The sequence below is a fragment of the Homalodisca vitripennis genome, chromosome 3, assembly GCF_021130785.1.
Source record: "Homalodisca vitripennis isolate AUS2020 chromosome 3, UT_GWSS_2.1, whole genome shotgun sequence".
NCBI lineage: Eukaryota > Metazoa > Arthropoda > Insecta > Hemiptera > Cicadellidae > Homalodisca > Homalodisca vitripennis.
Window position 1 is genome coordinate 194,810,537 of NC_060209.1, and position 17,599 is coordinate 194,828,135.

At 33.9% G+C, this 17,599-nt stretch overlaps 1 protein-coding gene across 1 annotated transcript in view; it reads left to right on the plus strand.

Annotated features, from left to right (window-relative positions):
- Positions 1–2,219: 2,219 nt before the first annotated feature.
- LOC124357969 overlaps positions 2,220–17,599 on the plus strand; it is a 60,849-nt gene continuing 45,469 nt past the window's right edge. Inside the window, exon 1 of the mRNA XM_046810139.1 lies at positions 2,220–2,451. Coding sequence (XP_046666095.1) covers positions 2,351–2,451 — 101 coding nt within the window. The 5' untranslated portion in view covers positions 2,220–2,350. The remainder of the gene's footprint in view (positions 2,452–17,599) is intronic.

Genomic DNA, 17,599 nt, shown 5'->3' on the forward strand with positions numbered 1-17,599 from the left:
TTGCTTGACAAAGGTAATTTTTAAGTTCTCTAGCAGTTGGAAACCGATTATAAAGTGCATTCACTCGTAAAAATCTGTCCTCTATCCGTGTGGTGGACCTCGAGCGACCTTGTCCTGGTGTTCTGCGAAGAGTGCCTTGCTCCTGGTACCAGATCTACAATCTTAAAACCACCGAATAACTCACACCTAGGTGTCTACTCACATCCCATTGGGAAACACTTTCTTCCATCAGTGTGAGCGCTCTACTAACTTCTGTATCGGACAAAACCAGTCTAAAACCCACCATTACAATTATAACCAAACAGAACAATCATAAAACATCAGCTATCAACAGCTAAACTGATAAAAGTTCAGATAATCACAGAACTACACCTGACATTTTTCTTATCTAAGTCTTGTTTGCACCCGATAAGTAAAAAAAAACAGTGTTTATCTCTAACAGAACTCTTCCGAAACAAAACAAAATTACTCATTTTCCTTATCAATGTGCAGCCTTTATCTGTGGGCAAATATAAATCTATCATGCTATTTATATTTATCCCAAATCAAGCAAGAAGTGATCCGGTAGTTGTTTCGAGGTTTTATAAGGATTCAACAAGGAGGGATATCTTAGTAAGAAGACCCGATAATGTTGAATGACATGTTGAAAACTGAACTTATTTAAAGTAGCTCCGAGAAAAGATTTTCTTTCTCCTCCAATGTCTTACAATAACCTTCGAAACACCCTGTCTGCGTGTAAAAACAAACATGTGGTGTGCATCGACAACGGAAGTATTTTGTAAATGTGTTCCGTAAATATCAATTAAAGCTTCACAAGAGACTAAGGATATGTTCGAAAGTACTATCGACAATTCTAAGGCTCCACTGTTGCCCCCTAAGTAAGTACTGTTTTACTATATTAGTCCAACCCAATCCAGAACTCCTATGGATAAATATTTATCTGCGCAGGAAGTAGGGCAGCGTCTAATGGAGAAGATATTCCGCACTGGAAGTGCCCAACATCGACATTACATAATTGCAATACCGTATTCAATGAAATTTGTAGGTATCATCATTGCTTGTTGAAACAATGACACAAACGAATTTGTTAAACGGTATCGTTTAATTGAGGAGATTTCTGTAATTTGTGAAAGGAATTTATGCTCAATTACTGAGCCAACATTATTATTTTAGGATGACGATAAGGTAAAAAAAAGATAATCAGCCCTTGAGATCTATAAATCGGTTTACGTGAGCAGTTCAACACGCTTTTCAGGATGGACGAGATAAGAAGAGCCGATGCACGTGTACAATGAACTTTCTAAGGTGAAAGATAACTTTCCGTCACTTTGCTTGTTACTTTCTAAGGACTGCGTTACCCCAGCAAGGATCACTTCTGGCTGGATTATACCTTCCAGTTGAACCCACACTGTGCACAGCAAAAACCGATGTGTCACTTCAATCTGGCTAACCCTATGGATGTTCAGGAGCGGCACATCATTAACAGCAAGTGTCAAGATTCTGGGGTGCAAGGACAATTCGATAGGTCTAGTTTGGGAAAGGTGACTGTTGGAGTTGGAGGTGTTCGTTCCCTAAGCATCGGAAGTTCTTGCTAGCCTCAACAAGAGTGTGCCAACCCCTGCTTGCTTTGAAAAGAGAGGCTGGTTCAGAGCTGGCCTCCCCTTCTTCCGGGAAGGACATGACTTTGAGATTAATGCCCTATTTCTTCCTCATGGATCTCGATAGGAGGCGGCCCCTACTCCCTAACCTTACCCATCCTGAATATCCTGTCACTCCGGAAGCAGCGCTAAGGTTCTTATAGGACTAATTGCAATTTAGAAGCTTCTTGTCTTAAGAGAACAAAAAAGGACTGCGTGGCCGTCGTACTAAAATATGAAAGATTTTGAAGTTGACCGAATATTTGCTCAGAATTACGCTGTAAAGTGGCGGACTGATACTATCGACATAATGATGACACTAATGGGACAAGAAGACACCGGTGAATGATCTCCACTTGCACCTGGTTGTCACCCAAGTAACCACGATAATAAATATTAGTCAATGACAATCATTACAGCTGGTTAATAGTTAACATTCGGTACGATTCAACAAACCGAATCAACCTGGGAGCGATTAATTTCACACGAAATGATCCCTGCGATGGATGACAAAGAAGAAAGAACGGAGAAGAAGAACTAGGCCGATTAACGGTCTCAACTAAGCCTGTTGATAAAGGAGGCATTGCCCAACAATCCCAGCACACGTTCTCCACAGTTGCAAGTTTCAGTTGTAAACAACCATACCGCAGTGACAATAATTTAAAATTAAAGGAGTAAATAATTTAATTGCTGTTCTCAGAACGGTTGGACGGATGTTGGACCGTGAAAGAGCGTCGCCCCTGGCGGCGTACAACGTCATCAAGCTTCTTACCAGAGGACTCCTTCTGTCGCAGGTCACTGGAAGGATGTTCGAGTGAGTCCCTACTTTGTTATTTCTGGGCCTAGTTAAGTTAGGTTAGGCTTAGTTTACGTTATTCTTTGTCTTACGAAATTCCTTTAATTGTCTATCTGATGGTAACAATATTGTTATTGCGTAGAGACAATATTTAACGAAAGCAATCGCATAAATCAACAGAGTAAACTACGAAAATACACAATTTTCATTGCGTTCTATCAACAAAGAAATATACAACACTTTTTATATGTCAGAATGGGGTTTTCATTGTGGCTTGTGGTTTTAAAAGTTAAAAGTGTTGAGCATTTTCATTCCAGCAACTCATCAATATAGGAAAATGCCTTTGTGCAGGTGTTTCAGAAGAGCTTTGAAGTTTTTTGGATCATTGATTTTTTTGATACCATCAGGGAGCCCAATGATTAGTCTGACGCAAACTTTAGATGGCGAACGTTCAAAAGCTGTCGTCCTGTTTTTCTATTCCAAAGTGCCCTGCCTCTTGTTACGTACTGATGGACGCCCCTGCCCAGTCCAAACTCAGTATAAAACAGGATGACCGGGTCTTTTTCGTTCAAGGGCCAGTACAAAAGACCCTAGCTTGCCTATTCAAAACTCAGATCACGCGATGCTTGCCCGCTGCGCAGCGCTTTGCGCTGCTTGCTCTTTTAGAAAAAAAATGAACTCGAGCTTGCAAAGTCTAAGTCCAGATCAACTCACCACGCTTTATTGAACAAGAAAAACTAAGTATAACTCACTCTTGTAAGGAGCTGGCCCTTAAACGAAAAAGACCCGGATGACCTCGTGTTATTAGAATTTTTGAGTGAAACACAAAACCTGTGGTGTGATGAGGTGTCACGTGATGAAGACTGGCTTTGTGGAGTGTATCACTCAGAACCCCAGTGGGAAAAGGGTGAGGGGATGAAGCGAAGTGACGTGGCGAGGACTGACATGGAACAGTGAAGTTTAATTTCCTCTGCTCGGAATGATTTGACGTGACAAAATAAACCGTCGGTGTCTTTAAATTGTGTTTAAAGGGTCTAGAAGGGCTAAAGATAAAAACAACATAACATATTTCACGGATAATGTAAAGTTTTGCTGTTTCTTTTAACTGTGAACTTTATAGCACCTAGAATTTTTAATAAACTGCTAGAAAACACAAAAACTTCAACTAGTAGGAAAATGTTCCTTGTGAAGTTAAAAAAAATGGTTGTTTGAAACTAATGTTGAACAAATACTGTTCATTCAGCAATGATTATACACTTTTGTATATATTGTATTATTAAGTATTGAGATTTATTTTAAGTTATAAAGTTATTTTTAAAGTTAAAGTGAACTAAAACAGTAGTACAGGGGATGAACATTTATTTTATTATTATTATTATATGTTTTACATTATAATATATATATATATATATATATATATTTTTTAAGAAATTCCATAGATTTATTTCTAGATTTAGACCACTTTATAAAAAATTATAATTTTTGTCTGATCGCACATTAGATACTTTATTACTAATGATGGAACATTAAAACAGGCTTAGCCCTAGAGGCCCTAAATTTTCTCAAATTATGTACTGTAGTTATGTTGTGTATGTATTATGTACTGTATATATTGATATTTAGTTGGAGAGTTAGGGATGAATTGAATTTTTCATTTACTTTCTTGTCTACAACTTGTTAGATTAATTGATTTATGTTTTATATGTAAATATATATGATTGATTTCTCCGGAAGCCGTCTTCTCTTAGTGAAACAACTTTTTTTTTCGCGAAATGAAATTCTTATAAAACCGCAAAACTGATCTTAATTATAAATATAACATATAGGTTAGTCAGAGGTATAGTCCAGTCGTATTACCTGATTGAAAAAATAAATGTTTTTCTTACAGCAAACTAATGGCACAATTTTGTCAAAATACATCATAAATTAATAAAAAAAACCATTCCGAACCAAAATCGTCTATTAGGGGGTATAGGAGGGGTGGTTTTTAGGGGTGAAAATGGTTTTTTGCAATTTGTGAGTAAACAATGCATTCTATTGAAAACAGTCAAATGTAAAAGTTGTTGGAAATAAAAAAATCTACAAATTATGTAGTAATCATTTTTGCCCTAACCTCAAAATGTTTCCCAAAAAAAATCAATAAACCGTTTTTTTTTTGTTTTAAATTTTTTTTCTTTTACAAAAATGGTTTGATTGAGCTGAAAGTTTGATCAAATATACATTGTGTTATTATAAAAATACTGTATTTTTTCATTAAGAAATATTCATTCCGTTATAATAAACTTTCACTTTAAAAAATATTTTTATAATTTTCAATCACCATTTTGAAACATTTTTTTTAATCAAAAAAGGTTTTCTGACGGCTCATTATTTTTGTTTTTATGTCTATTTTGAAGAAATGAAATAAAAAAATATGTAGTTTCATTGAAAAAACTGCAGAAAAATTGAAAATAAACAAAATGTTGACATTTTTCATTATACATTGTATTATTTACGTGGAAAAATTGTTATTATTTATTTAAATTATAATTTTTTATACCAGTGCTATTTGTAAGAATTAAGCAAAATAATAATGAATCATGCATATTTAACAATTACGTGGAAATTTTTAAATAATTAAAAAAACAGAATTCGAGTCTTAGTAATTTTATTTTTAATTTGTATTTTTCATCATATATTTTTTATTTCTTTACAATATTTTTTACAATTCTTATTTAAATTGAATCAAGAAACCATTATTTCTTTCCAAAAGTTTTTTTAATAATTATGTATTTTTTCAGAGAACTTAAAAATATAAATATCTTTTTTCAATATTGTACGTCATCTGATCGTGATTCATACCATATTCTACTCAATTTTCCCCTGCTTTTTTTAAATGTAATATTTGTATCTCCTTTCATTGAAGGAAACACAAGATCATTATCAAAACTATCACTCAATTATTTTTTAATGTATTTAATGTTGGGATATCACCATCAAAAATCTTCTTTAATTTCGTTAAGGGAAAATTGGCACTCGGATGATTTTTTTTTTTAAGTAATACACGCAGTAACTTATGAAATCTTTAGAATCTACACCCGATGTATGTCTACAAGATGTTGAGCTTGTCCTATCATAAAAATATGACATGCACCTATTATGATAATAAGCTTGAACTTCATCTGATTCTTGAGAAAATTCAGTCCCAACTAACAGACTTTTATTAAATGATTCTGAAACATCTCTTCCCTTTAAAGTTGATAAAATTTTTTCTTTAGTCTCAACCTTCTGCATGCCGCGCGAAATGCTCTATTTTGGTTAAAAGGTTCTTCACAAAAAACACAATGATGCTCAAAATCAAAATCACATGCTTCTTTCATAATCTTCTTCCCAACAGATTTTTTTCTTGTTTGTTCTTTGGAAGCTGTAACAATTGATAGAGGTCTATTGTATGCCGATCGACAACCATCATGAATGTGTGCTTCAGTCAATTTCTGAAATGTTTTGTATCGCTGATCATTGCTTTGTTTACTTGACGAAATAAGAGTATCTATCCCTCGACTTTTTATTTTCACCAAATCTCCATCGCGGCTTTTACCAATGATACAAGAAGGTACCTTTTTCCACCATTTACATGAATCTATAAAATGCAGAAAGCACGATATAAATTAGTATACTGAAAATTACTAGATAAATAGCATGCGTAAAATTGTATGTACAGAGATAAAGTTTTATGATCTGTATTATTTTTAATAATTTTTTTGAATAATTTGTATAAAATTTTGTTTCGCAAAATTTTAAAGTTTTACTTTCGATTTGTATTTTATATGGACAAAAATCTTGTAAATTGCTAATCACGAGGCTTATTTCACGACACTACTCCAATATAACTTGACTGACGACAAAGCAGCTGCTTATTGAATGCTTAGAAACATACTGAAACCCGTATAATAGAAGAATAGGATTGACCCCGCCCTTTTCCTTCAAGGACACTATTATATACCTGTACTATATATACCTGTAATCCAACTTTCACATTCAACAATGTTTCTAAACTTTTCAAAATATTCTAAAATTCTTCAACATTAAAAAAAAAAATATAATTTAAATAAATTAATAACAATTTTTCCACGTAAATAATACAATGTATAATGAAAAATGTCAATATTTTCTTTATTTTCAATTTTTCTGCAGTTTTTTCAATGAAACTACATATTTTTTATTTCATTTCTAAAAAATAGACAAAAAAACGAAAATAATGAGCCGTCAGAGAACATTTTTTGATTAAAAAAAATGTTTCAAAATGGTGATTGAAAATTATAAAAATATTTTTTTAAAGTGAAAATTTTATTATAACGGGTGAATATTTCTTAATGAAAAAAATACAGTATTTTTAGTATAGCACAAAGTATATTTGATCAAACTTTCAGCTCAATCAAACCATTTTTGTAAAAAGAAAAAAATTTAAAACAAAAAAAAAATCGGTTTTTTTTTGAATTTTTTGGGGAAATTTTTGAGGTTAGGGCAAAAATGATTGCTACATAAGTTGTAGAATTTTTATTTCCAACAACTTTTACATATGAATGTTTTCAATAGGATGCATTGTTTACTCACAAATTGCAAAAAACCATTTTCACCCCTAAAAACCACCCCTCCTATACCCCCTAATAGGACGATTTTGGTTCGGAATGGTTTTTTTTAATTTATTTATGATGTATTTGACTAAATTGTGAAATTAGTTTGCTGTAAAGAAAACATTTATTTATTTGACCATTTTTAACTGCTATTTCTCCTGGACTAGTAAGGTAGTTTTCACATATGGCTGTCATCTCGATATGTCAAACTATAGATGCTTTATTAGTTTCGACTTAACTTGCACAATACTGATAGTACAGTACTTAAAAATAGTGATAAGAATATAAATTTATATGTAAAATTATGGACTTGATTTAACACAACCTATCCTAAAGTTTTTCTGTAAAAGTATACACCTATAACAAATAAAACTGATTTTATAGAAAATTCAATCGTTCAATGATACAAAAATTAGTAACACTACGTTTCGAGATCTGTAATCTGATCTCTTCTTTAGGTAAATAATGAACCTAATTCATAATTACAAACTAGGTTAAAATAAACAAATCATATCAGAGCGTTGTGACACACGTGTCAGGAAACACAACCACCATGTTGTGTTTCAACTTCACTAACTCTAAAACATGCATTTCATAAAAAACAAAATACAACACTGATTGTTAAAACCGAACTACACAATACAGGTCACAATAGGTCTGCATTCGTCGACCAACCACCTACGGACTGACAGACCGCTCTAATTGTGTTAGGTTAGTTATTTACCTGAAGAAGAGATCAGATTGAAGATCTCGAAACGTAGTGTTACTGTTTTTTTTATATCACTGAACGATGGCCTATGTCCGGAAAAGCAGTTTCCGTCACAATCCTTTCATCGTCAAAAATAAACCTCAAAGAAAGGAAAATTCAATGTTATCGCACAATGTTTCAATCGCCATAGCAGAAAAGAAATAATTATTACACGAATAACGTGATTGAAATAATGAGATAGTGACCCATCGACATGGGTGCAATGGTAGTTATTAACAGTCGACTGATTAGAGTAATTTTAGCGAGGGTCGAGAACTGGCGAAGCCAGGAGACGCAGGAGAGGCTGTGGCGCTCATCCTTTGGAGATACTGTATAAATACCGGAAATACCGAAAAAATTATTCGGATCGAACTATTCAATCGGTTTTAAATGTAAAAATTGTAACAATCATAAGAAAATATTGCCCTCAAAATGACCACCTGCAGATTTTCATAATTTAAATTAATATAAAAGTTCCGTACAGTAATTTTGTTATTAAAAATAAAACAATTTTTATGGTTCCACAGATAACATTCTATGGTCATCTAGTTAACAGATCAGTTGTCAAACTTATAATTGGTTTGATAAAAAAACAAAAACAGAAAAATAAATTTCCTTCATTTTCGGTGCTGCCTTAAAAAAAAAAGATAAGCCGATCCCCTTTTAAGCCTTATTCTGCCCGTCCTCATGGGCCACTGGCCTGTGCGAGGATCTTATCAAACAGAATAAGGGGGAGAGTCGATACAGTACAAAGTCGATGGTACTGATATAAAGTGCAACGGTCACAGACAAGAGTCGAACCTGCGCTATCTCTCACTCAGACTCAAATTCCAACGTCTTAGTAGACCACTCGGCCATCGGCACTCCCAAACTTTGTGGTGGCTCAGTTAGGGCTAATCCCGGAACGTTTAGCCTTAAAGTCCTATGATTGTAAAATAAGTAAAAAATTCTCATCTCAGCCAAAATCGAATTTTATCTGCGGAACTCTCAGTTTCCGATTCGGTTATGACGGTCGTAACGGTTAAAAGATAAATATGTAACAGGTGAAATCATTATACGATTTGCTATAGGTTTAGTAATTCAATTATAGGAAATTAAAAAGTATAAATGAATAAAACAATTTCAAGTCTACAGCTCTTTTCATTATTGACGTTTAGACAATCACACGGTTTAGAATTTTTTACATCCGTCAGTCAACAGAATGATAAGGCTTCAGCGACGCTCAACCAAATTCCACAGTTGGCCATGCAACACCATAGAACTAATTCTTGTTCACGTAGAAATGAAGATTAATGCAAAGCTTTTACAGATGAAATCTTTTTCGAGTTATTTTGCCACAACACACATTCTCAACTTTGTTCATTAAATTGGGTTTCATATCAGTGTTCAAATAATAAAAGTGTTCATACCAAGTTATCATAAAGCGATGGTCTACGTGTTAGGATAGTTGGGCTAAATCTGCTAATAAGTATAATAGGTTAAATTCTTTCGTGATTTTATTTACAAATGTGTTTTTTCTAACATTTCCTTGTTGCCATCATGGTTAGCCATAAGACCAATGTAAAAATATTCACTAACGCTCAGCCAAATCCTATGGAGTGACATGCTCCATCATTAAACTCAGTGTTCCTTGGATAGAAATGAAGATTCTTTCACAGTTATAAGCATATAGGTCAATTCGTTACCGAGATAACGTGCGGACAGACATACAGAAATAAAATTTGTCCAGCCTCGAGTAACAGAAGTACAAGACAAGACTGTTTTACAGTCTGGACTCTTAGTCCGCCTGTTGACCAAATTGAACTATCTGTGCCAGTAGTGATTGACGACCTGTTGTTAAATCTTCGGTAACTGTAAATATTTAACAATGCTCAGTGTCTACACCGCGTGAACACTATCAGCTTCTACTCCTTATCTATCGTTTGGACAAACAAACACAATACAATAACAACCGACAAATGAATACAAATACCCGATAAGGCTCAACGTACGGACAGACATACAGAAATAAAATTTGTCCAGCCTCTCGAGTAACAGAAGTAAAAGACAAGGCTGTTTTACAGTCTGGACTCTTAGTCCGCCTGTTGACCAAATTGAACTGTCTGTGCCAGTAGTAGTGATTGACGACCTGTTGTTAAATCTTCGATAACTGTAAATATTTAACAATGCTCAGTGTCTACACCGCGTGAACACTATCAGCTTCTACTCCTTATCTATCGTTTGGACAAACAAACACAATACAATAACAACCGACAAATGAATACAAATACCCGATAAGGCTCAGATAACGTGCGGACAGACGGACAGAAATAAAATGTGTCCAGCCTCTCGAGTAACAGAAGTACAAGACAAGACTGTTTTACAATCTGGACTCTTAGTCCGCCTGTCGACCAAATTGAACTGTCTGTGCCAGTAGTAGTGATTGACGACCTGTTGTTAAATCTTCGATAACTGTAAATATTTAACAATGCTCAGTGTCTACACCGCGTGAACACTATCAGCTTCTACTCCTTATCTATCGTTTGGATAAACAAACACAATACAATAACAACCAACAAATGAATGCAAATGCCCGATAAGACTCAGACTAGATGTACACAGACGTGAGTTGCATTGCTTTTGTAATCTTGGTACGAGATTTTCGTCAGTTTCATCTGACGTAAATAACTACATTTTGAAAATTAACGTTCAAACCGATTGGATTGATAGGTTTTGATTACATATAAAGTTTTTAAATGTACTTCAGTAACTAAAATATTCGTGTCATTTTTCAAAAACAATTTTTGTTTAATTTTATGCTCCAATTTAAATACGATTCTGTCTGTTATCCAATTATTTTCATTTTCTATTCATTGAAACTTATTTGTGATTAAATGAGTAAAAACACAAATATACGAGATTTTATTGTTACATTTCTTTAATATAACCTAAAATAGTGCTTGTCACGATTTTGGTTTGAAATTAACATAACATTTTTATTCTAACTTGCTAGTATTCTAAATTGATTTGAAAATGAGTCGGTGTTCGTAATTTTCGTTTCAAAGGTTATTTTAGATTGTGGGAAGTTTATTAATTTTTTGGAAAAGATCAGAAAGCTAAAAGACAACGTCGAGGATCGACAATCGAGAGTTACTCCAGAGTCCAGATTAGAAAATTGTCTTCACTTACATTATGCCTTCTTTTACTCATGAGGCTGGAAGATTTTGCAATGATGAAGCATGTCACTCCATGGGATTTGGCTGAGCGTTAGTGAATATTTTACACTGGTCTTATCGCTAACCATGATGGCAACAATAAAATGGTGGAAACAAAATTTCACATCCGTATGATCGTATGATTGTCCGTAGTTTATACATCAATAAATTTAGAACTTGCCGCGAGTTGTTTCAGATTTTTGTATGCGCATTCGTTTCTAGAGAGAGATTGGCTTATGCATGCGTATCGCACATGTGTCGATAAATATTTCACATCTAAAGAAACCTGTTATAAAAGATAAACATTTTTATAAGCCTATTTTTGGGATACGAGGCAATAAGTCGTTTTTCATATTTTATTGTACAAATAAGTAGGTTAATTTTTTAAAGTAGGCTATATACAAATTGTATCCTTTGCATGCTTATTTTGGAAGTAGGCAGTTATTAAAACGTAATTTTTTGACAATCAGTATTAGGTTTTTTGTTTAAAGTTTATCATTGACGATGGAAATTTTAAAAGGATCACAAGTCTCCGAAAATTTGCCATAATTAATTTTATAAAAATAGAATGGTACGTTTCGAAGATTTACATTCTTCATCCTGTGTCAAAGCTAAGCATATGTCTTCGTCTTTTGTCTTACGGTTTTGACAACTGATGAAGAGGGTAGATTACAATCCTCAAAACGTAACGTTATATTTTTATAAAATTAACGTTGGCAAGGTCCGATACAAGTTACAATTTTTAATGTTTGGAGTTGACGACCTGTTTCACCAATACAGCAGGATCATCTGGTATCTCTTCACCATGGCGTTCGGCATCAATATAAAATTGTTTCATATATCACATTTCAAACATATGAAATTACTTAAAATATATATTTACAATTAATAACGTGTTGACACGTGCATGGATCGAGGTTACCCACTATGACGAAGCCATGTATACACGTTTTAGTTGTGATTTCCTAATGACTGTTAGTTAGTGTTGACACGTGCATGGATCGCGGTTACCCACTATGACGAAGCCGTGTATACACGTTTTAGTTGTGATTTCCTAATGACTGTTAGTTCGTGTTGACACGTGCATGGATCGCGGTTACCCACTATGACGAAGCCGTGTATACACGATTAGTTGTGATTTCCTAATGACTGTTAGTTAGTGTTGACACGTGCATGGATCGCGGTTACCCACTATGGCGAAGCCGTGTATACACGTTTTAGTTGTGATTTCCTAATGACTGTTAGTTCGTGTTGACACGTGCATGGATCGCGGTTACCCACTATGACGAAGCCGTGTATACACGATTAGTTGTGATTTCCTAATGACTGTTAGTTAGTGTTGACACGTGCATGGATCGCGGTTACCCACTATGGCGAAGCCGTGTATACACGTTTTAGTTGTGATTTCCTAATGACTGTTAGTTCGTTTTGACACGTGCATTGATCGCGGTTACCCACTATGACGAAGCCGTGTATACACGTTTTAGTTGTGATTTCCTAATGACTGTTAGTTCGTTTTGACACGTACATTGATCGAGGTTACCTACTATGGCGAAGCCGTGTATACACGTTTTAATTGTGATTTCCTAATGACTGTTAGTTCGTGTTGAATAGTGTAATTTTGGTTCAAAGATTATGCAAACCTTCTAGACTAGAAGTAATAAATAAGATTAGAGCTGTTTATAATTTAGAAGAATCGTAAAGATTTTTATTGGAAATTCTTTTAACATTAAATTAAATCAGAAATGAAATATTGATATCCTAAAATGTTTCCTTCAAATTATTATCTGTGACAAAGGAACAATAAGTCATTATATTAAACAAATCAAAGTCCAAATTCTAAATAGTCTTTGTTATGTGATGTTTATAACATCGCTGACGAATTTAACAGATTTTTATTTTCGTTACTGAAGAGCAAGGTCTATACTAGAGGTCTATATACATTATACATTCTCTAAAGCCAGCAGCCTCATTGTTGATAATAATTTCTTCTCTTCTGGAAAGTTACATTCAGTTTTCAATAAGTAATATTCTTGTTCGATATATTAGTGTTGTTATTGACATCTCTGCTTTGCATATTCTAAGGAACGATACGTTACATATATTTTTTTAAACATTAAAAAAACAAAAAATAAAACGAGCTGCCAGAAGACTAATGTGGTTTATTACGGAATAAATCAACAATTGAGACAATATTGGTGTAATAGTAATAATAATATTAAGACAGTAATTTTAAAATTAAAGATTTAGGTGTAATTTTTAGTTCTTCTTTCTGTTTTAATGATCATGTCCACATGCTGGTGTCGATTGCATGCAAACTTCTGGGCTTTGTCAAGAGAAATTCAAGATATTTTCACAATACTGAGACAATTATGACTTTGTATAAAACTATGATAAGAAGTAAATTAGAGTATTGTTCTGTTATCTGGAATTCAATAAATTTATTAGAGTGTAGCAATTTAGAGATAATACAAAACAAATTTCTTAAATTTTTATTTTATAAACGACATAATTATGTATGTCCTTACGACATGCCCACTTCTAATTTAAGGGAAATGTTTGAGATTAAAAAATTGTCCATAAGAAGGGAACTAGCCTCAATAAGTTTTTTATGTAAGTTACTTAATAATTCAGTTGATAGTTCGTATTTGCTAAGTCACATAGGTTTGCATGTAACACAACATGTATTTAGAGAATTTAATTTATTTGCTTTACCTAGATGTAGAACAGTTTCTCATTATAATTTTCCTTTGTACAAGACTCTACGGTTTCTTAATTTAAACCAATTAAACTTAGATATTTTTAATGATAATTTGGAAAATATTTTAAAGAAATGCAGCAACCTTTTATTTTGATTTAATTTATTGTTCATTGTAGAAGTGTATGTGTACAATGTAGCAGGTTGTTATTTTTATTTAAATTGCGTAGAGTTCATTTATTTATGTTGTGCAAAGAAATTTAAATATTAATTTGTGTAACTGCCAGCAGTTTAGTTTAGTTTAGTTTGTTATGTAAAGTTCATATTAAGAGTACATTAATTTTAGTTAGGATGGCTGTTTTGGGAATAATTGAAGGTTTTGTACTTTGTTTGTGCTATATCATGTCCTGTAGCTGTCATGTAAAATTGAAAATAAATAAATAAATAAAATTAATAGAGTGGGAATTAATTACACATTATGTATTTCTTGATGTTTCCAAACTACTGAACACCAACCACTACATGGTCTTCTAGTGCTCAGTTATTATCTCAACTTGATTTGTGTCAATGGCAACAACATCGAATAGTTCATTAGTATTGCATGAAATGTTTCCTGAACTTGTAATGAGTTTTTCTGAGTTTGTTACTGTGTTCTGTAGACATTTGAGACCATGCCGGTTATGCTGGCAGATTCCATTCTGGATGCTCTTTGACATTCCTTGGAATACATCTTGATAGTTGACATGTAATAATCATATTGATCATGTTTATACTACACTAGCTGTTTCCCGCGGCTTCGCACGCTTTTCATAAACTTTGCCCGAGTATGTGCACTTCTGGTTCAAGTGAATTATATTTCCAACGCCGATGTAGAGTTTGCTTTGTTGCCACGATCAAGAAAATCTGTGTATTTTTATAACAATTGTACACGTACATGTACTTTATTATAAAGTGGTCTAACACTCAAGCTTTAAGTTCAACTAGGAATTTATCTTAAAGACAAATATACATCATAACTTAGCGCCTTCAAATATTATTTGGCTATTTAATATAAGTAACTGTCTAGAAATTGCAGTTTATCGTGTGCAGGCGCTTTGAAAACTTTTATGTTTTGCAGCGCCGCCTGGTGGCGAGTTACATCAATGGGCATAACATATAAACCTTCTCCGTGTAAAAAATACATATACATATACATTTTCATATTGATCGGTCAAATAGTTTACGATTCTATAAAGGACATACATACATACATTCATTTTTTATATATAAACTAGCGGGCCCGGCGCGCTTTGCTGCGCATTTCAATAATTTTTTGCAAAAGTTGCCCGCGGCTTCGCACGCAATTTCCCGTTGAAAACAGTACACTATATTCACTTATTCTTTTTCTATCACATTCTAAACATTGCTGAGATAATTGATAGTCGTTCCATCGTGAGCCTCTTGGGCGTATTATGAAGGTATGTACCATATTCCTGCCTCTATCTAGCTGTTACCCACGGCTTCGCACGCAAATCTTAAGAACCGAAGTCCTTATATTACTTAGTAAATTTTTTTTTTTTACTATAATAAATTTTAGATTAAATTAGTTATATCTCCGATGCCACGATTGAGCTTGCTTTGTTGTCTCGATCGAGAGAATATGTACACACGGAGTTTTGAGAACCATACTTCTGTCAAAAAAAACAACTAAGGTTGATTTTATAACATTCTTTATATTTGTAGCCAACGTAAGATAGTAATTATGATATCTGCATTACTCTTCTGATCAAGCATGAGCATGGTTTATATTAAATAAATATTGCAGTTAAAGGTGAATTTTTACGTCAAATTTGAATTGTATTATCTGGATAGTAAAGTCTATGTTTAACAGTGATTGCAAAAACAGTTTAAACAAAATTTGTCGTTTCTCTTAAGCTTACTCTATGCTTTAAAACTATAAGTGTAATATATGTTTACAAAGAACAGCTGATTAAAAATTTGAAAAGACGTTAACATATGTTTGCTGCAATGCATTTCTTATGGGTATTTCTGTAACCAGTGGGGCGGAATCCTGAATCGGGAAAGGGATGGGCATAGCTTATAAACCTTCTCCGTGGAAAAATACATATACGTACAAATTTTCATCATGATCGGTCCAATAGTTCACGATTCCATAAAGGACAAACATACAAACATTCATTTTTATATATATAAATTATTCTGAAGAAAAATGTGTGCTTGAGTTTTCTATTGAAATGCCTTAGTCAGTATATAATGGTTTGATTTACCCCAAATTTTCGACAGTATTTATGTTCGACGTACTGTGAAAATCATAATTTAATCGTTTTTAAACTATAAAAAATGCAGAACGCTTTACATGCAGATGAACCTTATTTCCAAGGCGTTGAAACTAGCCTAAATCGCTTTTTGCGTTAGACTGTGTTCACAAATTAATGGCATTTTACGGCAAGACCACTCACTATATAAGATTACTGAGTCCAGTGTTGGAAGTGGGCGATAATTGGTGAAGGATGATTGTAGCATGTGTGAATGGTTTGATGTGGTCTCGACGGTGTATTGTAAGCTGTGTGTTTATTTTTTAATGTAAGTAAACGATGAGATTTGATTTGAAATTCACGAAATCTTGAATTGAGTTTTAAAACCTCTTTTGTATTATTTGTGAGTTTGAACATGTGTGTTATTAAGGTTATTTTATTGTGGATTATTGTGGTAATGATGGAAATGGCTACTCTCATCCATCTTCTAATTTTTGTTTTAAGTTCCTTTATTTTGAAACTACATTTATTTTTTTGTTCTCTTAGTACAAGAAGCTTATAAATTTCACTTATTCCTATAAAGACCTTAGCAATGCTTCCGGAGTGACAGGATATTCAGGATGGGTAAGGTTAGGGAGTAGGGGCCGCCTCCTATCGAGATCCATGAGAAAGAACTAGGGCACTAATCTCTAAGTCATGTCTCCCTGGAAGAAGGGGAAGCCAGGTCTGAACCAGCCTCTTCAGTAAAAGCAGGCAGGGGGTGGTACACACTTGTTGAGGCTAGCAAGAACCTCTGATACTTAGGGAACGAACTCCACCAACTCCAACAGTCACCTCCCGCAGTAGACTAGACCTGTCGAATTACCCTTGAACCCCAGAATCTCGACATTGCGGTTAGTGATGTGCCGCTCCGGGACATCCATAGGGTTGCCCAGATTTAAGTGACACATCGGGTTTTGCTGTACCCAGTGGTAGGTTCAACCGGAAGAAGGTATAAACCAGCCAGAAGGGATCCCTGCTTCTAAAGTAGACATGTAATATATATCCTTCCTCTTCACTTCTTCGATCTATGCTCTTAGTTTATATTGCTTTTATTGTTTATCTTTTACTAGTTTCAGTGGTGTGAGAGACCTCACCTAGTGTATATAACTTGAAGAGTAATGAAACATAAGTAATAATATTACCACAGACTGATTTTAAACTTTAAAAAAATCTTGATTGCTCATTAGAGTCACTCACAAAGGAGAATTAAGGAAGTGACCTCATGCTCACGTATGACATTATGTGTTCTCCAGAACCCGCTACTGTAAATGGTTTTTGGAAAACTAATCAAGCGAGTTGACAAATTACTGAGTCGGAACCCCGTCAACACCTCATTCCAGTAGAGGCGCGACACGACCTCTGTGGGCCGAGTCTGACGGCGCATTTGTCTTCCACATATTCTACGTTCCTTCGATAGTTCATCGTTTTGAAATTTGGTCAGGATAACAGATGGATTTATTCTAATAAAATACCAACTATTTGTTCTTTTGTAAGTCACTGAACGTTAAAATCATAAATTGAAATAAAATTTTAGTTTTGCCAATAGGCATGTATAAATGAACAACTTGGTTAAAAATGCCTAACTTGCTAACTCCAAAAACTCATAATACACTTGT